At 39.1% G+C, this 26,722-nt stretch overlaps 10 protein-coding genes, 2 non-coding genes and 2 pseudogenes across 14 annotated transcripts; 9 read left to right on the top strand and 5 right to left on the bottom strand.

Annotated features, from left to right (window-relative positions):
- Window positions 1-2,439: 2,439 nt before the first annotated feature.
- Window positions 2,440-3,084, top strand: F07B7.14 (T20D4.11-like domain-containing protein; the record flags this gene model as incomplete). Its single annotated transcript, NM_072882.3, has 3 exons — window positions 2,440-2,538; window positions 2,593-2,991; window positions 3,037-3,084. 3 exons carry the CDS (start codon window positions 2,440-2,442, stop codon window positions 3,082-3,084), a joined length of 546 nt encoding a protein of 181 aa, NP_505283.3.
- Window positions 3,085-3,749: 665 nt separating this feature from the next.
- F07B7.18 lies at window positions 3,750-4,386 on the top strand (annotated as a pseudogene). The gene is made up of 3 exons: window positions 3,750-3,848; window positions 3,901-4,290; window positions 4,339-4,386. Coding segments are annotated over exons 1-3 (537 nt in total).
- Window positions 4,387-5,084: 698 nt separating this feature from the next.
- F07B7.13 (T20D4.11-like domain-containing protein) lies at window positions 5,085-5,777 on the top strand (the record flags this gene model as incomplete). Its single annotated transcript, NM_072881.1, has 3 exons — window positions 5,085-5,222; window positions 5,266-5,682; window positions 5,724-5,777. 3 exons carry the CDS (start codon window positions 5,085-5,087, stop codon window positions 5,775-5,777), a joined length of 609 nt encoding a protein of 202 aa, NP_505282.1.
- Window positions 5,166-5,229, bottom strand: F07B7.16. The gene has a single exon (NR_069120.1). It is a non-coding gene; the product is annotated as an Unclassified non-coding RNA F07B7.16 (non-coding RNA).
- A 1,910-nt stretch (window positions 5,778-7,687) lies between the features above and the next one.
- Window positions 7,688-14,603, top strand: rpms-1 (PHR domain-containing protein; the record flags this gene model as incomplete). Its single annotated transcript, NM_001356711.3, has 7 exons — window positions 7,688-7,874; window positions 7,943-8,166; window positions 8,608-9,041; window positions 9,180-9,624; window positions 9,771-9,915; window positions 9,967-13,760; window positions 13,811-14,603. 7 exons carry the CDS (start codon window positions 7,688-7,690, stop codon window positions 14,474-14,476), a joined length of 5,895 nt encoding a protein of 1,964 aa, NP_001343654.1. The 3' UTR covers window positions 14,477-14,603.
- Window positions 14,604-15,683: 1,080 nt separating this feature from the next.
- On the bottom strand, window positions 15,684-16,067 carry his-53 (Histone H2A; the record flags this gene model as incomplete). The annotated part of the gene is made up of 1 exon (NM_072879.1): window positions 15,684-16,067. One exon carries the CDS (start codon window positions 16,065-16,067, stop codon window positions 15,684-15,686), a length of 384 nt encoding a protein of 127 aa, NP_505280.1.
- A 201-nt stretch (window positions 16,068-16,268) lies between these two features.
- Window positions 16,269-16,430, bottom strand: F07B7.15. The gene has a single exon (NR_069119.1). It is a non-coding gene; the product is annotated as an Unclassified non-coding RNA F07B7.15 (non-coding RNA).
- Window positions 16,360-16,731, top strand: his-54 (Histone H2B 2; the record flags this gene model as incomplete). The annotated part of the gene is made up of 1 exon (NM_072878.2): window positions 16,360-16,731. The coding sequence occupies one exon, from the start codon at window positions 16,360-16,362 to the stop codon at window positions 16,729-16,731; it is 372 nt and encodes a 123-aa protein (NP_505279.2).
- A 2,170-nt stretch (window positions 16,732-18,901) lies between these two features.
- his-52 (Histone H2B 2) lies at window positions 18,902-19,273 on the bottom strand (the record flags this gene model as incomplete). Its single annotated transcript, NM_072877.2, has 1 exon — window positions 18,902-19,273. One exon carries the CDS (start codon window positions 19,271-19,273, stop codon window positions 18,902-18,904), a length of 372 nt encoding a protein of 123 aa, NP_505278.2.
- Window positions 19,274-19,565: 292 nt separating this feature from the next.
- On the top strand, window positions 19,566-19,949 carry his-51 (Histone H2A; the record flags this gene model as incomplete). The annotated part of the gene is made up of 1 exon (NM_072876.1): window positions 19,566-19,949. One exon carries the CDS (start codon window positions 19,566-19,568, stop codon window positions 19,947-19,949), a length of 384 nt encoding a protein of 127 aa, NP_505277.1.
- Window positions 19,950-21,383: 1,434 nt separating this feature from the next.
- On the bottom strand, window positions 21,384-21,794 carry his-49 (Histone H3; the record flags this gene model as incomplete). The annotated part of the gene is made up of 1 exon (NM_072875.1): window positions 21,384-21,794. The coding sequence occupies one exon, from the start codon at window positions 21,792-21,794 to the stop codon at window positions 21,384-21,386; it is 411 nt and encodes a 136-aa protein (NP_505276.1).
- Window positions 21,795-22,032: 238 nt separating this feature from the next.
- On the top strand, window positions 22,033-22,344 carry his-50 (Histone H4; the record flags this gene model as incomplete). The annotated part of the gene is made up of 1 exon (NM_072874.1): window positions 22,033-22,344. One exon carries the CDS (start codon window positions 22,033-22,035, stop codon window positions 22,342-22,344), a length of 312 nt encoding a protein of 103 aa, NP_505275.1.
- Window positions 22,345-22,901: 557 nt separating this feature from the next.
- F07B7.8 (T20D4.11-like domain-containing protein) lies at window positions 22,902-23,534 on the top strand (the record flags this gene model as incomplete). The annotated part of the gene is made up of 3 exons (NM_001307799.1): window positions 22,902-23,000; window positions 23,056-23,451; window positions 23,493-23,534. 3 exons carry the CDS (start codon window positions 22,902-22,904, stop codon window positions 23,532-23,534), a joined length of 537 nt encoding a protein of 178 aa, NP_001294728.1.
- Window positions 23,535-23,968: 434 nt separating this feature from the next.
- F07B7.17 lies at window positions 23,969-24,357 on the top strand (annotated as a pseudogene). The gene has a single exon. A coding segment is annotated over exon 1 (389 nt).
- The last annotated feature ends 2,365 nt before the right edge of the window (window positions 24,358-26,722 follow it).

The following is a 26,722-nucleotide window of genomic DNA, read 5'->3' as shown; positions in this document are numbered from 1 at the left end:
ACCGCTCAACTAGATGAAAGGATGGGCTCCGCTTGGATTCGTTAAAACTCTGGGGAGCGTCAATGCATGCAGATTCCTTCAGCCACGCGTATTTTAATTCCGGAATCTACACGATTGGTCACTTCCCGAGCTTAGTGAACCTGTAGCAGTGCCTGAAAAAATTGAAAAAAGGAGAAGATAGATTCGTCATTAAGTACAAAATGCATTTTAGCTGTTTTCCGAATAATGATCAAAATCTGAATTACTTGTGCTGCCATTTTGGATATCTAATGAGCTTAGTGGATCCAAGTGACGCATAGTCGAATAAGGAGGGGTGAAGATTGATTCGTCAACAAATAATTACTGTTATTGCAGGTTTAAATGCTGGTCGAATCGAAAGACGTCGGCTTTGAAACTTGATCATCAGGATCGTTTAAAGGTGCGTTCGCCATCCCAAAATTTCATGTAATTCTCTCGCCCATGATTTAGAATCTGTGGGAGTAAAGAATTTTTTGGATGAGTTTTGAGATGGCATGGCACCCGGTGTATTTACAGGCAGATGCTGAACGAAACCCCCTAGAAGAAAACGTCAAGATGCTTAAATTCAAAGTCGTGTCGAGGTGAGAGAGAGGAGTTCCGATGATCAACGAAGGGGGTGATCTGCTTCATGTTCTGGATATCCCGATCGATCTTAATCGTGGGGAAATCCGAATTGAAGCAAATTGGAGACCAGCGGATGACGGAGATTGTGCAGCGGCTGGCCAATGTCCCGATCGTTGTCATGAGCCAAGAGCCAAAAACGGATGAAGGAGAAGATCACGAAAATGGCCAGCGTCCCGTCGTCCCGGTGGGCCAACAGCGGGCAGCGGTTCTCCGAAGAGAAGAAGTCCCGAAGTTGGCCAGCAAGTGACCCGTCGTCGTCATGAGCCAAGAAGCAGCAGCCAGCCGAAGGAGAATCTCTCGAAAGAGAATGTCTCGAACTTGGCTAGCGTCCTGTCGTCGTCCCGAGCCAAGAAGCAGCAGCCAGCCGAAGGAGAATCTCCCGAAGGAGAATGTCTCGACTTGGCCAGCGTCCTGTCGTCGTCCCGAGCCGAGAAGCAGCAGCCAGCCGAAGGAGAATCTCCCGGAGGAGAATATCTCGACTTGGCCAGCGTCCTGTCGTCGTCCCGAGCCAAGAAGCAGCAGCCAGCCGAAGGAGAATCCCCCGAAGGAGAAAATCTCGACTAGGCTAGCGTCCTGTCGTCGTCCACGCACTTCTTCGTCATTACCGTTGTCGCTTGGTCCCTCCGGGGATATTAAATCGCCTCCGCGGCCCCGAGTGGGGTTTCTCCGAAGGTGATCCAGATCTCCTCTCCTCCGGGGGATCCAGAATAAGCAGTAAAGTGAAGCGGATGCGAATCGTCCATGAACCTCTTCGTCATTACAGTTATCGCTTGGTCCCTCCGGTGGTATTAGATCGCCTCCGCGGCCCCGAGTGGGGTTTCTCCGAAGGTGATCAAGATCTTCCTCCGGGGGATCCAGATTAAGCAGTAACGTGAAGCGGACGCTAATAAATTAGAGGTCCTGGCAGATCACACGTTTTCGTTCAGATCCTAATTTTTCCTACTCTAGTTCTGGGCACACAGCTCTCTCTTTCCCAACGGCTCGATTCCACTCCAGAGTCACTAGGAGCTCTGGGGTGGTTCGGTCGATGCACCATGTTGACCGCCCAGTGTAAGCGGGTTGGGGAGCCGCAACTGGGGTCAAGCCGGAATAAGAGTCTAAGAGAGAACTGGCGTTTGCAGAGTGCCGAGCGAAGAGGAGGATAAGCGGTGTGAACGAGTAACACATGTTTTACCATGAAACCCCATTTATTAGCTAAAGAATGATAGAAAGGGAAGTGTTTAATATAAAATAATTAAATTAAAGGAAGGAACGTGCCGCTGGTGCGGTGACGAGACGAGTGAAGCGAGTTGAGGCGAAACTAATTTAGGCCAGCGAATTAGGACGAGCAAGGAGGGCGCGCGCGGTGAGACCCGCGGCGCACACTCGCTGCGAGACCATTGAGCTTGGCGGGAGATTCAAATGAGGGCGCGCATTAGATTGGAGAAAGGGGGAGATAGAGCGACTGGAAGGAGCGGTTTATAGGTTTTCTGGTACGGCGAACACGATGGGAGTATTCGCGAGTGTCTCAGAGTACCAGATAGTTGGGAGATGGGACCATCTCACAACATTATCTGACGTTAAACATCATAATGGACGCTTGTGGAAATTCAGAATAAAATGTCAAAAGCAATTCACTTGTTTTTCGTATTTCAAGAATTTTTTTCTGAAAATAAATTTTTCGGCGATCAATCATTTGTATTTACATTCTAGTGGCAAGATTCAGTATTTGGCCAATTGTTTCCACATTTGAACTTCAATCCATATAAATCACACAAAACGATCTACTTTACTTTCTTTTGCAATTTTTATTTTGAAATGTTTTTTCTTTTGATATTACTGGTAAGATCTACAGTTGGCGACGATGAGAAAACATGTGTTAAGTTTGAAGGAACAAAAGCATTTCAGTGTTTACATGTGAGAGTTCTTTTTTATTGTAATACACTTCTGATTAATTTTTTTTACATTTAGACACTTCATGATATCAGTAAAAATGCAGGTTCCATTGACTTTTACAAGAAAGAAGATTCTGATAAAATGAACATGATGTGTGAAGGATTTACAGTGTGCGCCGAGTATTTGAAATGCAAAGCTGAAATTAAAGTAGTTTATTACATCGACAAAATTGTTTCATTTTGTGCTGCCACTGGATTCCTATCAACTGATTTCAAAGAATGTAATCACAAACTATACGTACAAAACTCTACGTGTGTTCAAGAGTGGGAACCACTACCCGATCCAGTGGAGGACCCTGTGGAAATGGCAGCGATTCAAAAAGAAGCATGTAAAAATATTCTGGGAAAGGAAAGTTGTGTGGAAAAGGAAATAATTGAAAATTGTAATGTCGAATTGGCCGTGAATTTTCGCAAAGTTAATTTTAAAAAAGAGATAAAGAAACTTAAAGCTTTTTTTCAGCACTTCCTCGCACTGCACAGAATAATTGGAGCATGTGAGAATCTATGATCATATATATTTCCAAATATGCATATATACAAATATATACATACTATATACAAAAATATGCATATATATGTATTTAAATAAACATTTATTGATTCATTCAAATTAATTTGTAATCCCATCAGCTGGAAAATTAAAAGTTTTTGCAAAATGAAATTAAAATCAAAATATTTATAACTACAGGCCTATAGGATATAACTTGCACAAGGCACGATCAAGCGGGCGCTAATTATTAGCCAGTTGCTATAAATATTTTTGTAGAAAAATTTTTTATGATTATTTCTGTTGAATCCTCAATTTTCTTGTACTGAGAAAGTTAAACAAAATTTGTTAAATTGTGATCACCGGTGTAGTTGATGTTAGATCGGAATCATAATGATACATTTGAGTTTCCGGATTTTACCCAGAACAAATTGTCAGTTTATCTCATCAAAATTTTGGATTAAAATGTTGATAACAATTTGTCTCTTTGTTTTTTTCTCATCAAAAAGTTCACAAGTTACTGATGTTCATTCATTTTCTTTACGGTCAATCATTTTAATTACCATTTTAGTATCAAGATCCAGTATTTGACAGATTGTTTTTCACATTTGAACTTCAGTCTATATAATGTTCACAGTACGTTCACTTCCATTCTATATCACTCTTTTTGCAACTATTATTTAGAAATGTTTATTATATTGTTATTATTGGCACGATCAACAGTCGGAGAAAATGAGAAGACATGTGTGCAGTTTGAAGGGCCAACGTTGTTTCAGTGCCGTCAGGTGAGTTGTTTCTTCTATTGTGATCAACTTTCAATGTTTTTATTTCATTTAGACACTTCGTGATATAAAAATAAACGCTAATTCCATCGGTTTTACAAGAAAAATGCTGAAAAATTGAACACGCTTTGTGAAGGTTTTCCAGTGTGTGCAGAGTCGTTCAAATGCCAGGCTGATGTTGAAGTAATCAATTACATACATCGACAAAGTTAGCTCACTTTGTACTGGTGTTAGATTCCTCTCATTTGATTTCAAAGAGTGTTATCAAAAATTATACGTGCAAAACTCCACATGTTTTCAAGGATGGAAACCATTTCCAGACGACCCAGTTGTAATGGCTAAAATTAAGAGAGAAGGGTGTAAGACAGTATTGGGGAGAGATCGCTGTGTGGAGAAGGAAATAACTGAAAGTTGCAATTCTGAATTGGCCGTGAATTTTGGCAAGGTAAGCTGTGCAAAAGTAATCAAAATGCACAAAATATGTGGTTTTCAGCACCTCCTTGCACTGCACAAAATAATCGGAGCATGCGAAAACTTCTGAAGTTATATATCAAAGTATGCATACATATTTCAATGCTTTTTGATTTGTTGGATTTCGTTTGAAAATAAACAAGTTAAGATTGTTTCTTTGAATGAAGTACTTTATTTTTGATATAATATGTTTTGCTTGAAAAAAAATTAGATGTAATATGTATTATTAGAAAAAAACAAAAAAACCAATAATATAACACAAAAAAACATTAATTCAGTTGTCGCTGTTAATTTAGATGCAATAACTAAAAATAAAGATTTACACGTGTTTCAATATTTGATCCTGAGCAGTTGCCAGTGGACCTCAAATTGAAAACTAGGATATAGGGAGAGGGTGAAAAGATAAAAACATGTTTTCTTGACATTTATATAGTTCCCATAAGATTTATTATTTTCCTCGGCTTTCAATGTCTTGAAAGGAGCCTTTAATGTTTTTGGTTCAATGCCGGAAAGCCGTTTCCGGCGGCAAAGGCAATCATTCTTTTATAGCTATTTTTTGTTGTTGGTACCTAACGTTTTACCATAATTATTTTCTTATTAAAAAACTTTCTGAACGAAAAACGAAGTTTGCTTTTTTTTTAATTCTAAATCCTTTTTATTTGAGAACCACCGCTTGTTCTCGGTACTCGATTTGGTCAACATTTTCGATTTCTGCTATTCAGCCTCTGGTCATTTCTGGAAAGACTTAACAATCCTCGTTCTAGAAAAATGCGAAGATTTCTTTCAATTGTGGTTTTTGCGGCGATATCATTTTATCTGGTAGATTCGGCAAGTTTAGCAACTGCAGAGAGCAAGGATCACAACTGCACACTTGGAGATGGACTTAAAGCATTGTCATGTATTTTTGTGAGTTAAAATATTTTTGTTTATAATAACATTATTTTCTTAGAGAATGCAAGATTTCCTGGAGAAAATTGATGCACTTGACCTAGACAATAAAGAAGAAACAAATGATTTTAAAGGCTCCTGTGACTCTCTTCACAACTGTTTTGATGCTCTTGATTGTCAAACTTCATCAACTGATCACGAAACCTCTGATATTTCTGGAATGATCAAAACCTATTGTGATACCATCATTTACATCTCCACAAAGTTTGTTGAATGTAGTGATAAATTAGAAGAAAAAAGCTCGCAATGCTTTGAAAACTGGGATCCATTTCCAAATGATATCGAAAAAGAAACTGATCAAAAGAAAAAGGAAGAAATGAGAAAATCTGCATGCCAAAACTTTTTTGGAAAAGATAATTGTTTGAAAGAAGAAATCGTGAGCTCATGCAGTGAAGGAGAATGGATAGGATTTAGAGATGTAAGATAACTTTTTAATTCAAAAATTATACAATTTTTCAGCATTTCGTTTCATTAAGCAACATTACAAAGCAATGCGATTTTCAAAATCTCTAACATGTATCCATGTATCCAGTTTTTCATAATTTTCAGTCATATGTGAACTTATTGAGTGCCTTCTGTTTATACAATTTGGATTGTTTAAATAATTATGAAATTTCATTTTTTCGATAAACATTGCAATTTTATTATATTTTTATAACAATAAAAATATGTGAACTTTTTGAACTATTTTGATTGTTTTAAATGGATTTTTTCAAGAGTCTCAATTATTTTCAGAAATTTTTAATAAATTATATTTAACAAAATAGATCAGTATAGACACTCTTGATGAATATCAGATGTTTCAGCAGTTGACAACATTGAAAGACATAACACTAGATCAAAAGTATTCAATTTTAATAGTTTTGGATACGCCACATTAATAAAATAATTTGCTGCAATAAAGTTTTAAAAAAACTTGATAAAATTTGGTGCTTATACGATTAATCACATACGTCACTGTTTACACCTTTCTTAATCCAAGATTTATTTATGTACCTACGTCTATTTTCGAATAGCTGAAAACAACTTTTCTATTTCAGTATACATATTTATATTTCAGATTGTTAATAACACTGCCATCAAACTCTTATAACAGGTAAATTTTAAGGTACTTAATACATACCGTATTTTAGAATATTGTTCAGATATCCCACAGCAAAAAAAAACAATCTGATTTGGATACCTCTCAAGAAATAACAAAAGCTTCTCCAAGCTGGCATATCTAATTTCAAATCTTTTTCCCTTTTTTCCGGACCCACACCCAATTTTCTCCTTCTTCTGTCCTCATCTCCGCTTTTCGACACTTCTCACAGATACACACACAAATACACGCACGGAGCCCTTCTTCTTCGTCCATCTAGGGACACCCGTCCCTTGCTCTCCGTTTCCATCTCCTTGCGTCCTATTTCTCATGTCTGACCGGCTGTCCATTACAAGCGAGTCTGTCTCCAACAAAGACAACACTATGTCTCGTTCTCTTTTCTCCGTTTTGGTTTCATCTCACTTTCTGTGTCTCTCTCACTTCTCTTCCTTTCTCAACAAAACGGGCGCATACCCTTTTACGGGGGGTGGGACCTTCTTCTCTTCGTCTCTTCTATGAATGTCCCTCGATTTTCGCAGATCAGCAAAATGATTCGGACAGGAAACTTAATTTCCCGGAGTTCTAGATTTTGTTCATTTATTAAAAAAAAACGTTTTTGTCTCGGAGAAATATCGTTTTGTGATCGGACAGAACAAGGGATAGGCACGTGGTTTGTGAGCGAACGGAAAACAGTAAAGTCTGTCAATATTGCTTTTGCTCGGCTTTATACTTTTTTATTCCTTGGTGAACAAAAATCTTTCACAATTTTCCCTTTTTCCTCTTTTCTTGTAATTTGGGTAATTTTCATTCAAACGCCTATAATATTTACGATAATTGAAAATTCAAAAAAAATTTCTTCAATTGGAGTTGGATTATCGTACCTAAATTATTCTTGAATAAGCGATCAAAGTAATTTCGCTTTCCTGCTAACTTCATCCGATTTTCTTCATTTTTTAAAGCTGCGATATGATTCGAACCTTTTTTTTGTCAAACTTTCAAATATTTTGTGACAAAAAGTAAGGATAAATGTTAAATTATTGCAATTTTCTTTCAAATCTTAAAAAAATCAAGAAAAATCCCACTGGCGCTACGTTCAAAATCACATCTGCGCATATACTAAGCCTGTGATCTTAAAATTTAGTTATTGTTTCATGGTTTTCTTTTCCTTCAATTTTCCTCATATTTCCTGAATGCACATAATTGCAGAGAAATTGACGCCTCAGAGTTTCTCTGTTATTTTTTTTTCTAAATGCCACAGTTAAATTTTTCAGATCACTAATGATGAGAATCAATCTATCCACAATATTTAACCAATTTTATTAACTTTCCAAAGAATATCCAAATGTCGTTCTTCTTGCGAGAAATTGATGGTGAACGAGTGTGTTCCACGAGCACCGAAACGTCGATTCCTGAAGATAGGAAAAGTGCACGAAGACTGAGAAAATTGCTATACAAATGTGCCGAGAACACATGCAAACCGGATATTCTCAGGGTTCCAGCACATTGCGGGAAACTCGATAAAGAAGAAGGTTAGTATATTTTTTTGTAGTTTGGAGAAGTATAAAATAATAAAAATAAAAATAATTTTTAATTTCAGAGAAATCCAAAACACCTCTGGACCAGCAACAACAAATTAATTTTCATGATATTCTGAACTCAAAATTTGTTGTGGGACCACCTTCGCCTTTTGCTTTAGTAGCAATTGCCAAATCAATTCTTGCACGGTTTGGGAATCCAGAAGAAGTTTCTGAAAAAGAAGATGGAAGCGAAGAGGAAGCCGGAACCAGTGGAGCTGATGAAGAGGGAAAGCAATACAAAAATGTGAGTTTTTATAATGTTAAAAAGTATTAAATGAAAAATACATTGAAATTTCTAATTAAGTTTCAAAGTCAACAGCCAAATTTTTTCTAAATTTTTTTTCGAAACGTAGTTAAGAAGCTTGCAAAACTGGGACATAGGTCGGCAAGGAAACCAGAAAAAACAATTATGAAACCGTGTTTTACACATTGACGATATCCCCCCAGCTAGATTCAAAATTGTTTCCTTTTTAAACGCTAAAAATAGAATATGGTTTGAAAAATAATTATTTGAAATTGAACCGGTGAGTAATAAAACAATTTTGGAATACTAAATTACCATAAATTTCAAAATGGAACTGAACATATAACTCTACAACTTTTTGGAACCCGTGTGTGAAATACTTTTTCTTATTAAAAACTGTTTTAAAAGGTGAAAAATGGTTCAGCTCTCATGAATTTTCAGACTGATCAGCTGGTTGGAGCTAGTTTAACATGTATCTTCGAAGTTCTCGAGCAATTAAGTCGACGTGACGCCGAACTTTGTGTTCAAGCTCTCGAATCATTGTTATCATTGATCCAATCGATGCCAATCGATTGTCTTCAGTCCGAAAACCGTTTATCAATGTCTGCAATGATGCACGTTCTGAAAACGCTTCGAGAAGATGCCTGTCCCTCAGTGAGCTCAAAAGCTACCTCATGCCTTGTGGCTTTATCAGTTGCATGTGGAGAGCCGGAGCATTTAGGAAGCACAATTCGATCATTAATTTGTATGAAGAAAAATATTCGAATGAGCGCCGATTCGACGTATGATATGATCCAAATGCCAGAAAATTTGAGAAAATTACTACTGAAAGTGAGGAGGAAAGCTTTAGGCGGAGACAACACTGCCAATTCCCCGTGAGTATTTTATTCAAGTTGAAAGTATTCAAATATGTAGTATTGTGTTCACAAATTTCTTCTTTTAGTAGAATTTCTTAGAAGCTTGCAAAATCCCATGATAGTTTTATTAGTATTTTATTAAATGCAAAATTTCAGACCAAACTGGGCAATGGTAGATGTTCACGAGCACTCGGTAGCAAGCAGTTTCAGTCTACCTAGTCTTCCTGATAGCTCTCCGTCTTCCGACACTCCCGACGATGACAATCGAATACATAGCACAATGGCATGTGATGGAACATTTCTCTACATTCTTAATTATGTTGGACTCTACAAGTTGGGGACCGGCCTGAATGAAACAATTTCTGGAAAGTTGTATGCAGCGAATCAGAGTTTACAATCGTCGAAAAATGTGCAAATGTATTTATGCAATGGATCATTGTATTTACGAAGAAATTACTCATCATGCATATCAGTGATTGACACGGATTCATTGTTGGATATTGGAGAAGTGATTCTACCACCAAGTTGTGTACAACATGCACTGTTCACGGATGGAACATACTTTTACAGTGCAACTCTGATTGCCAATTCTACACTATCGGTAGGATTTATTCTCTCAAATTAAAAATTAAGATATTTAATTGAAACTATTTTTAAACACTTTTAATCGTGAAAATTCTACTTATTGTTAGAAATAAAAACACATAACATGACAGCTCAAAAAAGTTTATAAATAACATATTTCAGACAATTCAACTAAATGATTCATTTTCCCCTTCCAATGAGCCATCATCACGAAGAAGTCATCGACTCACTGATGTGAAGTTCACGATTCAAGGAGATCTTCAAGTTCCTCACCAACTCCCCGAATTTCTACCTGCAAACCTTCATCGTAAGAATAGTAGTTTTGTTTACATGGAAATTTGAACATATCAATTTTCAGCTCAAACTGTTGATCTTCACTTCACTCGAGAAATGGCATTCATTCAAGCTCGCTCTGGAAAAGTGTACTACGCTGGAAACGGGACAAGGTTCGGATTATTTGAAACTGGGAACAACTGGATGGAACTGTGTCTTCCCGAGCCAATAGTTCAAATTTCTGTTGGAATTGATACAATAATGTTTCGTTCTGGTGCAGGGCATGGTTGGATTGCAAGTGTAGACGATAAGAAAAGAAATGGAAGACTACGTCGACTTGTTCCATCTAATCGCCGGAAAATTGTTCATGTTTGCGCCTCTGGTCATGTCTATGGATATGTATCTGAAAATGGAAAGATTTTCATGGGAGGACTTCATACAATGAGAGTGAATGTTTCAAGTCAAATGTTAAATGGACTGGATAATGTGATGATTTCTTCATTAGCGCTTGGAAAATCTCACGGTGTTGCTGTGACTCGAAATGGCCATCTTTTTACATGGGGATTGAACAATATGAATCAATGTGGAAGAGTTGAATCAACTTCAACCACGTCTTCTCCAAGACATTCCGGTCGTCAAGAGTATCAGATTTGTCCTATCGGAGAACACACGTGGCTAACTGACACACCCTCGGTATGTGCTCAATGCGGGCTTTGCTCCGCACGAGGAGTAGCATGTGGAAGAGTTCCTCGACCAAAGGGAACCATGTGTCATTGCGGTGTTGGAGAGTCAACATGCCTTCGATGTGGACTTTGCAGACCATGTGGAGAGGTTACAGAACCAGCACAGCCTGGTAGAGCTCAGCATGTGCAATTCAGTTCAACAGCTGCTCCTCAAAGAAGTACTCTACATCCGTCACGTGTAATTTTAAGTCAAGGACCTCATGATGTAAAAGTTTCAAGCGTAAGCTGTGGAAATTTTCATACAGTACTTCTTGCATCTGATCGAAGAGTTTTCACTTTTGGATCCAACTGCCATGGCCAATTAGGAGTTGGAGATACACTTAGCAAAAACACTCCGCAGCAAGTCATTCTTCCATCTGATACAGTTATAGTCCAAGTTGCCGCTGGTTCAAATCACACAATTTTGAGGGCAAATGATGGAAGCGTTTTCACATTTGGTGCATTTGGAAAAGGTCAGCTAGCACGACCAGCTGGCGAGAAAGCTGGATGGAATGCGATCCCTGAAAAAGTTTCTGGTTTTGGTCCTGGATTCAATGCATTCGCTGGATGGATCGGAGCCGATGGTGATTCTTCAATCATCCATAGTCATACAGCTTTATTATCTTCTGATAATATTCTGAAAGCTCAAATTGTTGCAAACAAAACGAATATTTTCATTTTCCCAAGAGAAGTTGGTAAAGACTACATTGTAATAAGACGAAAGTTGAATGTTTTTGAACATCATGCGAGCGATTACAAATGTTGGTATACATCATGGGCCACTGATCCGAAGTATGACATGCTGTGGTATTACAATTCAGCAGAAATGGAAATCAAAGGATATGACATTTTCAAAAAATCTGAAAAATCTGTGGGCGATGCATTTGATTCCCTAACTTTCCTAGCTGGTGCCGAATTTGCTGTCCAAGTGTACGACAGTCCTGCTTATGCAACTTCGATGAGTCTTGGAATGCAACTTTTATCAGCAACATTCTCAGCAAATGTTATCAATTTATCTGAATTCTGGAAGGAAAAACATGGGGAACGAGAACAGGATCACGAGAAAACAATTATGGATGGTTATTCAGTTGCAAATCGATTTGATGGTACGGGAGGTGGTTGGGGATACTCGGCAAATTCTGTTGAAGCTATCCAATTTAAAGTCTCCAAGGAAATTCGATTAGTAGGAGTTGGGCTGTATGGAGGACGAGGAGAATACATATCGAAGCTCAAGTTATATCGACAAATTGGAACAGAAGCTGATGAGTTATATGTGGAGCAGATCACTGAGACTGATGAAACAGTTTATGATTGTGGAGCACATGAGACTGCAACTCTTTTATTCTCACAACCAATAGTTATTCAACCAAATCATTGGCATGTAGTCAGTGCAAAGATAAGTGGTCCTTCTTCTGATTGTGGAGCAAATGGAAAACGTCATGTCGAGTGCGATGGAGTAACATTTCAGTTTCGAAAATCTGCTGTGTCAAACAATGGAACTGACGTAGATGTTGGACAGATTCCGGAGCTGTATTATCAAATTGTCGGTGGATCTGAAAGTCGTGACGAATCGGATTCGAATAAACAGCTGTCAATCAGTAGAGACATGTCAAATCTCTTTTCACCTGCTGCACTGAAAAATGTCACAGCGGAAGGAATTGGTAATTTGCTGATACTTTTGGAGTGGGCTTTACAACGCGTTCAAATTGATGAAGATACAAACAATCAAGTTGAAGGAAGTGCTGAAAATCAATGGAGTCAGGAAAGAGCAGGATTTGTTGCTATTTTAAGCATGAAGCTTATATCAAGATTCGTAAGAACAGTGTACAAAGAGAAGGGATGTCATGATGAACCAGGAATTGATTTTGCTAATAAGTTGGTAAATCTGCACTCAATGCTCTTAGAATTCTTCTTTTCAACCGATATGACTGGATATGAAAATCGTCCATTAATTAAAAAAGAAGAAAAGGTTGTTGAAGAAGGGTATACTCTGATGAAGTGTGTGTCGGAAGCGGTTAAGCTATTCATTTCTCTTTCTCACTGCTTTATGGGATCAAGAAGTCTCATGAATGCTCATCTTATCGCTGTCATGAACAAAGGAAATCATGAAGCTTTGATCCTAACATCTGCAATTATTGGATCCCTTGCTAAAATTGAACGGTTTGCTCATCAACTTCTATGCTCGACTACCACAACTGAAAGATTTCCAATGCTGTCATCACTTCTTCTGAAACATTTCAATTGTGAGAAAGAAACACTCGCGTCTCTCACTTCATTTCCAAATATTCTTCGATTTCTTTACGATCAAACTTTTATGAGAAATGCGTACGAAAACACGTCAAGTTTGGCTGAGGCCATTTTGGTCAAGGTATCGAGAGATCTTGCCATTCCGACAGATGATACTCTTATGGGACCAGTAGTACATCAAACTTCGTCGAGGTTCAGAAGAAGAAGTGCACAACCTACTTGGGATATGTCTGATGGATGTGCAGATGCAATTGCTTTTAGAGTGGACTCCGAAGGGATAAAATTACACGGTTTTGGAATATATCTTCCAACTGAACCAGACCGACGGAATTTCGTTGGAGAAATAATGATGTTGTCTCCAGATTCATCTGAAAAATGGACATGCCTTCTTCGGGTTACTGCTGAAATGTCGTCTGAAGAAAAAGAAGTTGGAATTGTTAGATTTCCAGAATATGTACTTCTTTCTCCAGGTGTCACTTACGCTGTCAAAGTTAACATGATGAAAAATACAAAGACATTCTGCGGAGAAGGTGGAGTCACTCAAGTGCATCTACTCAATGGAGCCCGCTTGTTTTTCTCAGGATGCTCAATGAGCCAAAATGGAACAACAGTTCAACGCGGACAACTACCATACTTGATATATTCAATCCTTGATCAATCAAACAGTCTTCAAATAAAACAAGAAACAATTTATGATACATTCACTCTACTTCTTCGATTGATGGCTAACAAAATTGGTGCCGCAATAACAGAAGGTGGAGCACTTCCTGCATGCTGTCAACATTTGATGTCTCATATAAATCCTCATGTCATGGTATACATGGAAAGATTCCCAGATAAAGCTTTAGAGATGATGTCAACAATGGAACAGTTGATCCCAATGGTTTCAAATTTGAACGGAGTTGAAAGAGTGAGTTTAAAAAATAATATTTGCATTAAAAATTTTTGTTTTTTTTTCAGGTTTTCCATTCATACGATTCAGATGACAGTGGCTGTGATACACCATATTCTGGAATTGTGACAACTGTGGTTGAGAGTCAACATCCATACAAACCAAATACATCAAGCTCAATGGTTTTGTTGTTCGAGGAAGCTGATTACATTTGTGTCCGATTTTCACCGGATTGTCAAACTGCACAATTTGATGATCAACTGACAATTTATCTCAAAATCGATGAGCATTCTTACATGCCAATTGAACGTTGTTATGGGAGCGAATGGCCGTCCTATCCAATGATATTGCCTGGAAACTGTCTGATGTTTGTTTTGGATGCATCTTCTGCTGTTGAAGGTGCAACTTCTGAACAGATGTTCGGTTACCACGTGACAGTAACCGGATATTTAGTTGGTTACAATGATTCTACTATGCGACTGGAACAAGATCTCGTTTGGTTGTCAGCTAATGCTTGTCGAATAATGACACAATTACCGATCAATCCGAGCAACATTGAACATTTGAGCACAGCTGAAGACGACACTCGTCATCTATTTGAGAAACACGGAAGTCTTCTGAAAAAAGGTCTTAGCTTGAGTCATTCACCAACTCTCAGTGAGCTGTGTACAAAGGGACAACCACCTCCAGCACTAAAACATTTTACATATACATATTCAGAACCTCAATTTTGATTTTGATAGTAAGAAAGGTTCTACTGTCCTCACTGAAGCTGCCATTAGTGACGTTACCAATTTTAGTCGGAATCCAGCTCAATTAGGCAATTATCTGAGTTGTGACGTCACTATACTTTGATTGTATGAGAAAGTCCATCTATGTGTTTTTTTTTGTAAGGATAGGTTCTACAGACATACCAGCAGATGGTACTAGTGACGTCATCAACTTTATATCCAGCACAAGAAAATATGTCTGGTAAATCTATACTACTGGAACAAGGAAATGTCACTTAAAACTTCCCGCCACAAATTTAATTTGAATTTTACATGCCTAGTTTCATACAGAGCATTGACTGCAATTGATTGAAATGATGATATCGTCAGCGATTGCAGAGATGACAAAGTATAATGTTTAAAAAATGATTAATGGGCTTCTCATTGATATGATCTCATGAGAAAGAAAGAAAATGCATTTTATTCAGAAAGTATACATTTGAACGCATATTTGCCCCTAAAGAGTGCAGTACAGACCAAACGACAAATGTTATTAGTGACGTCGCAAATCGCTTATCTTAAAAAGTTCCAGGTCTGTCCACAATTGTTATTTGTTTATTTCTTCTCAACCATTCAAAATTTCAAAATAAAGTAATCAATTACAGACAAAAATCAAAATATAAAACAAACGATTGAATAGTGGGAGAGGAAGAAACAATTTAAGATGACCGATTGGAACAAGTCCGTGGCCAAATGTGGGTGGGGGTGGTTGTGAGATTCATTGATGAGATTCATAGGTAAAGTGGGATAAACAACACATTATATCAATTGTATGTGTTGTGACGTCACTATAAGTATACTTCTGAGAGAACTCCAACAAGGCGTGTTAAAATACATCATATCAAGGGCTCTCTCTAAAATCATAGTGTTCAGCCATTCAAGAGCAACTTTGAATTTGGCGCCAATTTGTTTGAATTTTTAATGAAGAAGTCCAATTTTGATTAACAATTGTAAGAGAAAATATTGGAAAGCATTAAAAATTCTTTTGTGAATCAACTAATTTCGAGAAGAAGTTTCTTGATTGCAAACGTTGAAAAGATTTTCAATTAGTAATAAAGTACAAAAAAAAAATTGAAATACTATAATATATTTATTCAGTCAATAGAGGATTTGAAATATTTGTGGCTCTAAAGAGGGCCGTTGGGTTCGGTAAAATGTTTTAAGAAGGCATCTATTCCTTGTCTCCTCCAGTCTTCTTTGGAAGAAGAACAGCTTGGATATTTGGAAGAACTCCTCCTTGGGCGATGGTCACTCCAGCCAACAGTTTGTTCAACTCCTCGTCGTTACGGACGGCAAGTTGGAGATGTCTTGGGGCAATTCTGGTCTTCTTGTTGTCACGGGCAGCGTTTCCAGCCAACTCGAGAACCTCAGCAGCGAGGTACTCAAGAACAGCAGCCAGGTAAACTGGGGCTCCGGCTCCAACACGTTGAGCGTAGTTTCCTTTACGGAGAATACGATGAAGACGACCAACTGGGAATTGGAGTCCGGCTCTTGATGAGCGGGACTTGGCTTTTCCTCCGGTCTTGGCTTTGCCTCCCTTTCCGCGTCCAGACATGGTGATGATTGGTTGGTAGATGTAGAAACGATCTGAAGAAGACCATTAGACAGCACCCTTTTAAACACAGCTGCGGTGACTAGGCGGGCACATAGAGATAAGACAGATGGGGGAAGTGGCAGAGTGACCAAGAAAAACTATGCACTTTGTACATTCGGCATGAGAGACAGCATAGAAAGGTGTCCCCACAGAATGTCAATAGGCTCCTCCTTCCCACCGAAAAATTGTTATAAAGGTAATGGCCAACAACCCATTCCTTACACTTGTCCAACGACCAGTCCAATCAATCGAAATGGCCCCACCAAAGCCGTCTGCTAAAGGAGCAAAGAAAGCCGCCAAGACCGTCACCAAGCCAAAGGACGGAAAGAAGAGACGTCATGCCCGTAAAGAATCCTACTCCGTGTACATCTACCGTGTGCTCAAGCAGGTTCATCCAGACACTGGAGTCTCTTCCAAGGCTATGTCCATCATGAACTCTTTCGTCAACGACGTCTTCGAGCGTATCGCTGCTGAGGCATCTCGTCTTGCTCACTACAACAAGAGATCCACCATCTCTTCTCGCGAAATTCAAACTGCCGTCCGTTTGATTCTTCCAGGAGAGCTTGCCAAGCACGCCGTCTCTGAGGGAACCAAGGCTGTCACCAAGTACACCTCTAGCAAGTAAGCATTCAATTGCTGAAAGCAAATCACCGAACCCAACGGCCCTCTTAAGGGCCACAAATGTATTAAAATCCTTTTTCAATTAGTAGTTTATTTAATGAAATAAAGTTTTTATAAATAGACACAATACAACAGTTGTGCCACAAACAATCCTTTTTCAGATATCGATGCCAAATATGTGTCAGTTATTATTTTCCATTCTTATTTAGTGATGAAGAATCAAGAATTAAAATTCAAGAAACGCTAATGAGGATGAGGACAAAAAAGGATCAAGATAAATTGAATTACAGAAAATGTTTAGGTGCTCGCATGGATAAATGCCTGCAGACGGAGTTGGCCATAAAAGTGGGAGACGGAGGCTGTCTTCTATTCTGCTCCTTCTACGAGAGAGTGACGTGTAATAGGTGAGTGTAGGGAGACGGAGACAGAAGAGGATAGAAGACAGCCATGTTGTCTCCGTCTCCCACTTTTATGGCCAACGCCGGCGTCTCTATTAGAGCGGCACCCTAACTGGCCCTTCGAAAATTAGAGCGGTAGAGCGGTATTAGTGCGGCACCCCTTTTTTTGGATGCGGAAGCCACCTCAAATATTCGATTACTTCGATGGTATATTTGTTCATTCTTTAATAACTTTTTAAATTTTCATTTAAACATTGAATTTTAGTGTCTTTGTGAGGCAAAAATACACAATTCTCATGATTTTCACATAAAATATGAGCTTTTATAAGGAAATTTTGAGGTTACTACTTTCAAAAGCATTAACTACTTTCAAAAGCATCGCGGAGGGCCCGGAAATTAGTGCGGCATGCCGCTCTAATAGAGAATACACGGTAAGATTTAAAAGAACTTTTTTGATTTGTTTTCGAAGAAAAATAGACCTAAAAATCAGGAATTCAAAAAATGACGAAATGCCAATAAACGAAGAATTATCGAAGAAGAAAAATGAAGAAGAATCAAGAGTTAAGACTCAAGAAATGCTAATGAGAATGAGGACAAAAAGAGGATCAAGATAGAATGAATTAAAGGAAATGTTTAGGTGTTCGCATGCATGCATGCATGCATGCATGCCTGCAGACGGCGTTGGCCATAAAAGTGGGAGACTCTTCTACGAGAGAGTGAATAGGAAAGTGTAGGGAGACGGAGACAACATGGCTGTCTCCTATCCTCTTCTGCTCCTTCTGCAAGAGAGTGACAGGTCAATAAATATGCTGGTTGCATTTTAGGATTCAAGAAAGGCGAAATTGTAATTACTGGATCAATTTTTTAGCTTTTGATATATTCAAATAAAACACATTTCTCACATTCCTCTCGAACTTGAACTTGGAAAGTAAAAAAAGAGTTAAATAAGAACTTCAATCATTTTGAACTTGTGAGTCGCTTTTTTGACTTTTAAAATTCTTAAAGACGAAGAAACCAGTAATAATTTATCCATATGATTGATTTTATTGAAACTACTGTTAACTGATTCTTTTTTTCATCCAAACATAGAATTTCTAATGGGAGAAAGCGAATTTCCAAAACTGTATTGAGTTAATTACAGAATTAGTAAAGAGGGTAAGAAAAAAACTCAATTTTGGTGCAAGTTAGGAAAATCAGTTAATCGGTATGTTTTCCAAATCAGAAATCCATTCAAAATCTATGATTGTCTCTAAGAATTTCCAAGAATCAGTAAAGAGGGTAAGAAAAAAACTCAATTTTGGTGCAAGTTAGGAAAATCAGTTAATCGGTATGTTTTCCAAATCAGAAATCCATTCAAAATCTATGATTGTCTCTAAGAATTTCCAAAGATTGAAGTAAATTTTGCTTTTTTTCAGTTGAAAACAATAGTTTTAACTATGAAACCTGTTATATCTTGAAGAAAAAACATATATATTTGTTGAAAAAATATCAAAAAATTTTTTATACTTTCAGAAAATATGATTAAAATTTCAGTTTTGACCGGAGGTACTCTTTTGAAGGCCGTGGTCCGTTGCGCCTCGGGAATTTAGAAATTTATTTCATTGGCAATTATTTGATCAGATTTTAAATAAGAAGAAAAAATAAGAATAATAGTGATGAAGAATGAAGAAAACTTTATTTCATTAAATAAACTACTAATTGAAAAAGGATTTTAATACATTTGTGGCCCTTAAGAGGGCCGTTGGGTTCGGTGATTTGCTTTCAGCAATTGAATGCTTACTTGCTAGAGGTGTACTTGGTGACAGCCTTGGTTCCCTCAGAGACGGCGTGCTTGGCAAGCTCTCCTGGAAGAATCAAACGGACGGCAGTTTGAATTTCGCGAGAAGAGATGGTGGATCTCTTGTTGTAGTGAGCAAGACGAGATGCCTCAGCAGCGATACGCTCGAAGACGTCGTTGACGAAAGAGTTCATGATGGACATAGCCTTGGAAGAGACTCCAGTGTCTGGATGAACCTGCTTGAGCACACGGTAGATGTACACGGAGTAGGATTCTTTACGGGCATGACGTCTCTTCTTTCCGTCCTTTGGCTTGGTGACGGTCTTGGCGGCTTTCTTTGCTCCTTTAGCAGACGGCTTTGGTGGGGCCATTTCGATTGATTGGACTGGTCGTTGGACAAGTGTAAGGAATGGGTTGTTGGCCATTACCTTTATAACAATTTTTCGGTGGGAAGGAGGAGCCTATTGACATTCTGTGGGGACACCTTTCTATGCTGTCTCTCATGCCGAATGTACAAAGTGCATAGTTTTTCTTGGTCACTCTGCCACTTCCCCCATCTGTCTTATCTCTATGTGCCCGCCTAGTCACCGCAGCTGTGTTTAAAAGGGTGCTGTCTAATGGTCTTCTTCAGATCGTTTCTACATCTACCAACCAATCATCACCATGTCTGGACGCGGAAAGGGAGGCAAAGCCAAGACCGGAGGAAAAGCCAAGTCCCGCTCATCAAGAGCCGGACTCCAATTCCCAGTTGGTCGTCTTCATCGTATTCTCCGTAAAGGAAACTACGCTCAACGTGTTGGAGCCGGAGCCCCAGTTTACCTGGCTGCTGTTCTTGAGTACCTCGCTGCTGAGGTTCTCGAGTTGGCTGGAAACGCTGCCCGTGACAACAAGAAGACCAGAATTGCCCCAAGACATCTCCAACTTGCCGTCCGTAACGACGAGGAGTTGAACAAACTGTTGGCTGGAGTGACCATCGCCCAAGGAGGAGTTCTTCCAAATATCCAAGCTGTTCTTCTTCCAAAGAAGACTGGAGGAGACAAGGAATAGATGCCTTCTTAAAACATTTTACCGAACCCAACGGCCCTCTTTAGGGCCACAAATATTTCAAATCCTCTATTGACTGAATAAATATATTATAGTATTTCAATTTTTTTTTTGTACTTTATTACTAATTGAAAATCTTTTCAACGTTTGCAATCAAGAAACTTCTTCTCGAAATTAGTTGATTCACAAAAGAATTTTTAATGCTTTCCAATATTTTCTCTTACAATTGTTAATCAAAATTGGACTTCTTCATTAAAAATTCAAACAAATTGGCGCCAAATTCAAAGTTGCTCTTGAATGGCTGAACACTATGATTTTAGAGAGAGCCCTTGATATGATGTATTTTAACACGCCTTGTTGGAGTTCTCTCAGAAGTATACTTATAGTGACGTCACAACACATACAATTGATATAATGTGTTGTTTATCCCACTTTACCTATGAATCTCATCAATGAATCTCACAACCACCCCCACCCACATTTGGCCACGGACTTGTTCCAATCGGTCATCTTAAATTGTTTCTTCCTCTCCCACTATTCAATCGTTTGTTTTATATTTTGATTTTTGTCTGTAATTGATTACTTTATTTTGAAATTTTGAATGGTTGAGAAGAAATAAACAAATAATAATTGTGGACAGACCTGGAACTTTTTAAGATAAGCGATTTGCGACGTCACTAATAACATTTGTCGTTTGGTCTGTACTGCACTCTTTAGGGGCAAATATGCGTTCAAATGTATACTTTCTGAATAAAATGCATTTTCTTTCTTTCTCATGAGATCATATCAATGAGAAGCCCATTAATCATTTTTTAAACATTATACTTTGTCATCTCTGCAATCGCTGACGATATCATCATTTCAATCAATTGCAGTCAATGCTCTGTATGAAACTAGGCATGTAAAATTCAAATTAAATTTGTGGCGGGAAGTTTTAAGTGACATTTCCTTGTTCCAGTAGTATAGATTTACCAGACATATTTTCTTGTGCTGGATATAAAGTTGATGACGTCACTAGTACCATCTGCTGGTATGTCTGTAGAACCTATCCTTACAAAAAAAAACACATAGATGGACTTTCTCATACAATCAAAGTATAGTGACGTCACAACTCAGATAATTGCCTAATTGAGCTGGATTCCGACTAAAATTGGTAACGTCACTAATGGCAGCTTCAGTGAGGACAGTAGAACCTTTTTTTACTATCAAAATCAAAATTGAGGTTCTGAATATGTATATGTAAAATGTTTTAGTAAAATGTAAAAATGTTTTGTTTTCTTAACAGCTGCTAAGAAAAATTTTAGAACTATACAAGAAAAGATGGCAATTTTTATTCAAAGTAAATTCGATGGATCATAGATATGTGGCCCTAAAGAGGGCCGTTGGGTTCGGTGGGGGTTTGAATCGAAACGGTCTCAAACTCTGAAAATCAGAAATTTAAGCACGTTCTCCTCGGATACGTCTGGCCAATTGGATGTCCTTTGGCATGATGGTGACTCGCTTGGCGTGGATTGCGCACAAGTTGGTGTCCTCGAAGAGTCCGACGAGGTATGCCTCGGCAGCCTCTTGAAGAGCCATGACAGCGGAAGATTGGAAGCGAAGATCGGTCTTGAAATCTTGAGCGATCTCACGAACAAGACGCTGGAATGGCGCTCTGCGGATGAGGAGCTCGGTAGACTTCTGGTAACGTCTGATCTCACGAAGAGCGACGGTTCCTGGACGGTAACGATGTGGCTTCTTAACTCCCCCAGAGGCTGGAGCAGACTTGCGAGCGGCCTTGGTGGCCAACTGCTTTCTTGGAGCCTTTCCTCCGGTCGACTTGCGGGCGGTTTGCTTGGTACGAGCCATTTCAATTGGAATCCGATAGGGACTGTGAATAAAGGAGACATGTACACTGCATTTATACAAGGTTCTGGTGGAGAGGCGGGGAAGTTAGAGAGTAGGTAAGAGTGAGTGAGAACAAAGATAACAAGACAAATGTGTCCCCGCAGTGTCTCCTCCTTCACACCGCATAGTGGTATAAAAGGGACAGCCAACTGTCCATTTCTTCATCTCACTTGTGAGTCTTCATTCAACTGCAAACAAAATGTCCGGACGTGGAAAGGGAGGAAAAGGCCTCGGAAAAGGAGGTGCCAAGCGCCATCGCAAGGTCCTTCGTGACAACATCCAAGGAATCACCAAGCCAGCTATTCGCCGTCTCGCTCGTCGTGGTGGAGTCAAGCGTATTTCTGGACTCATCTACGAGGAAACTCGTGGAGTTCTCAAGGTGTTCCTCGAGAACGTCATCCGTGATGCCGTCACTTACTGTGAGCACGCCAAGAGAAAGACTGTCACCGCCATGGACGTCGTCTATGCCTTGAAGCGTCAAGGAAGAACTCTGTACGGATTCGGAGGATAATTTTATCTCTCGATTTCATACAACAAACCAACCGAACCCAACGGCCCTCTTTAGGGCCACAATTCAAAAATCCCAATTTATGTGTATAATAAATATTAATTCTTTGACTTGTGTCTTTTTCCTTTGGTGATCCATATGCTATTATTTGTTGCAGCATTATTCTTCTGATATTGGATTATTTTCGCTCTTCTCTTGAGGATGAAGTGTTAAGTGTTTATGAAATTTTTTTTTAGTTTTGAGGTAAAGTACAGATCTATTTCTCTTACACACCAGTTATTGAAATGTCTAAAATAATGATTAATTTGAAAAATCGGGATGTTTCAACAATAATGATAAATCTTGCAAAGACTACATTGTATCACAATAGTTCTTCAAATGTGATAAACAGACAAAAACATAATTTGGCGAACCAAGAGTGCAATGTTTCTGCCAACGTGCGGAAACACTTTGTTTCTGAGAACCAATTTACATTCTTCAGGTAACACTAATTGACACGAAAACATTGAAGAGTATTTAAGTGAAATGTTTGATGTTCTTAATCATTTACTACACGCAAAATGATAATACTTATCTTGTTGTTTATAAATCTTGCATTTGGTTATGAAGAAATGATGTGCTTAAATGCAGCTGGCCCGGGTATTTTCAGTTGTTTAGATGTAAAGTTTTATTTTGAAACTAGAACTATAAAACTCCAGAATTTCAATATTTCAGAAGTTTCACGAAATTTCAAACCATGAGTTATCAACTGACATAGATAACAAAGCCAGCACGGAAAAAATGAATAAACTCTGCGACGACTTCAAAAAATGTGATTTCACAAAGTGCAAGGCCAATAGAGATGCAATGAAGTCTATGGACAGGACAATTTCCTACTGTGACGCTAATCATTTTCTCTCAGTAGATTTCAAAGAATGCGAGGCAAAACTAATGGCGGATAACTCAACGTGCATTCAAGACTGGATTCCATTTCCAGATCCAATTAGCGATTCATTGAAAATCGATGAAAAATTAATGGAATCATGCAAGATTTTCCTAGGACAAGATAATTGCATTGAGAAGAAGATGATTGAGATTTGTGATACTGCCATGTGGATACAATTTATAAAGGTAAAACCCTAAAAGATTATGTTGAAATTGGTTGGTTTCAGCACTACATGTTCCCTGAACACGATTGTTGCATCTTGCAATAAATTTGGAAAGTTTTTTTAAATGAGTATTATTTTTCAGTTCTATTACCTTGAATTCATTTTTTTGTTTTCAAGTTTTCGCAAATCAGAAAGCTTCCAAAAAAATCCATTACATCAATCATCATTCTTGAAATTTTTTATTACTATCCATCATTCAAACTGACATTCTCTTTTAAATTTGGTTGTTAGTCTCATATGTTTTTACCTATAAAAATGTATGTCTAGTTGAATGTTTATTTTTAATCCTATACGTTCATATAATACATTTGTTATTTAATTGAAATTGAAATTATTATTATACCACTCTTATTCCTAAGTTTTACGCTGGCCACAAAGGAAACAAAATGTGTACGATCAGAAGGACCAAAAGCCTTAAAATGTTTACAAGCGAGTTTTCCGCAGGTAAAAAAGCTATATTAACTTCTGTTTCACATGAACTTCAGAAACTTCATGACATTTTTGAAATTGCCAAATCTGTTAACTTACCAGAGAGAGAAATTGTGGATGGAATAAACAAGCTTTGTAAAGGTGTTCATACTTGTGAGCATTTAAAATGTGAGGCAAAAGAAGAAGTTAGAGATTATGTGGATAAAGTAACCTCGTATTGTGAAGCTATTCAGTATCTCACTATTGATTTCAAAAGTTGTGAATCTCAATTAACCGTGGCAAATTCGACATGTTTTCAAAACTTTGATCCATTCCCAGATGCAGTTGACGATCCGGCAGAAATGGAAGAAATTCAAAACGAAGCATGCGCTAACTTTTTTGGTAAAGAAAACTGCATGGAGAAAGAGATAACAGAAACCTGTAACATCGATGTGTGGACTTCCTTTAATCCTTTAACCAGGAAACTTGATTTCTCTTTTTCACTAATAGCATTGATTTCAGCATTATTGTTGACCGCCCAGTGTAAGCGGGTTGGGGAGCCGCAACTGGGGTCAAGCCGGAATAAGAGTCTAAGAGAGAACTGGCGTTTGCAGAGTGCCGAGCGAAGAGGAGGATAAGCGGTGTGAACGAGTAACACATGTTTTACCATGAAACCCCATTTATTAGCTAAAGAATGATAGAAAGGGAAGTGTTTAATATAAAATAATTAAATTAAAGGAAGGAACGTGCCGCTGGTGCGGTGACGAGACGAGTGAAGCGAGTTGAGGCGAAACTAATTTAGGCCAGCGAATTAGGACGAGCAAGGAGGGCGCGCGCGGTGAGACCCGCGGCGCACACTCGCTGCGAGACCATTGAGCTTGGCGGGAGATTCAAATGAGGGCGCGCATTAGATTGGAGAAAGGGGGAGATAGAGCGACTGGAAGGAGCGGTTTATAGGTTTTCTGGTACGGCGAACACGATGGGAGTATTCGCGAGTGTCTCAGAGTACCAGATAATTGGGAGATGGGACCATCTCACAACACTCCAGGGTTGAAAACGTCGACTTGACGGCCGTCGTTGTGTGAAGGAAGTAGTTGTAGTACACAGGCTTCTTGACCTTTCGTGGTAGAAGAGGTCTTGAGCGACCAGGAATTGCTGTGGGCAATTCCTCGGTTGTGCTCGGGTCCTGGTACTCAACTTCGTCCTCACTGTCAACGTGGACTTGGTCTAAGTCGGGGTTTTCGAAATTATCTTCTTCTCCTACCCTTTCGTGTAAATCTAAGCGGGCGTTTTGAATAGTAGAAGTATTGGGGACTAAGGGGATCATGGTATTATTTTGAATTTTTGATGAAGGGTTCTCAGTAGCTTCAGTTACGTTTGGGCAAGTCTCACGAGGAAAAAGCTCCGGAGAGTAATGTTCGTCCGGTGAGTCGAAAAGGGCAGCGGATGGAATAGTCAAAGGGGGAGCCGACGGATGTTGAACGGCCATTCCTGCATCCATCAAACGCTCTTGACCATCTTCCCGATTTTCCGTATCAGGAAGACTGTCCATATCCGAAGATTGGACTTCGAGTGGAATGAGTTGGCATACAGACCTTTTGTACAACTTCCCCTTGCATTTTACCACTGCTGTACGGATTTCATCCGTCCTTTCTGACCTATTGACTTGTACGATTACTCCTAGAGGCCAATTCTGTCGCTTGACCAGGTTGGTGTTTACTAGCACTACTTGTCCGACCGTTGGTTTCAGATCAGCGCATCTCACATTTCTGTGATGGTTCTGTCTGAGATTGATTATGTAACCTAGTGACCAGTATTTCCAGAGAAGCTCGATGGCTTCTTCCAGGCTTGCAAGATGAGCACGTACTCTTTGTTCGGGGACACCGCTGGGAGCGGATGGTGTGAACTCAGTAGGTGGCGTCTCGATCATGACTCCCGGGTTCAGGAAATCGCATGGTCGGATGGCGATCATATCATCCGGTTGGCGCGAGTGTTGCATGAGCGGGCGATTATTTACCATAGCTTGAGCACTAGAGACAATGTATGACAACGTGAAGTAGTCGAACCTGTCCGCTCCGCATACTTTAAGGATCTGATGCTTCACCAATCCTACAATTCTCTCATACATCCCGCCTTGCCATGGAGACACGGGGGTGATACGGAAAAAGTGGATGGATTGCGTGGCCATAAAGGACGTCAGAGGGTCGGAATGATGTTCCCACGTTGAGATGTCGTCGTTTAGAATCGATCCACCTAAGATGAATGCTGGAGCGTTGTCAGAGTAGACCATTTTCGGGACTCCCACCTGATGAAAGATGGTTTTTAGAGCCATAATGAATCTCTCCGTACTGCCGTCAGACACTACTCTTAAGATGGCCGCCCTAGTGGTGAAACACGTATAGATTAGCACGTAGGCTTTTCCAGTTGAAACTCCGTCGTCTTTACTATATTCTACAGGCCCCATGTAATCAAGACCGGCATTTTGGAACGGGGTTGAAGGCGTTGTTCTGCTTTCAGGCAAAGCCATAGAGTGCGGGTATGGAAAGGGTAATCCATGAACCTTTTTGCACTGAACGCATTTGCTGATTACAGATCGAGCTACTGAACTGTCGTTCGGTAGCCAGTATCTTGTGCGCAGAGCTGCCCTAGTGTACTGTTCCGGTAAATGACCGTTGATCTCGTGAGTTTCGAGCATTAGAAGATTAGCAAGCGGATGTTTCGGGTGAACCAGAATTGGCTCGTTAGCTTCAGCGGGCAGAGTCGGTGACTTAGCTTGCTTCAGCACACGATATAGCCCGTCAGGTGCAACATAATACCTCAATGAT

This window comes from Caenorhabditis elegans, chromosome V (genome assembly GCF_000002985.6).
Source record: "Caenorhabditis elegans chromosome V".
In the NCBI taxonomy this organism is placed as follows: Eukaryota; Metazoa; Nematoda; class Chromadorea; order Rhabditida; family Rhabditidae; genus Caenorhabditis; species Caenorhabditis elegans.
The sequence above is the reverse complement of the archived record's forward strand: the minus strand, read 5'-3'. Positions and strand labels throughout refer to the sequence as shown.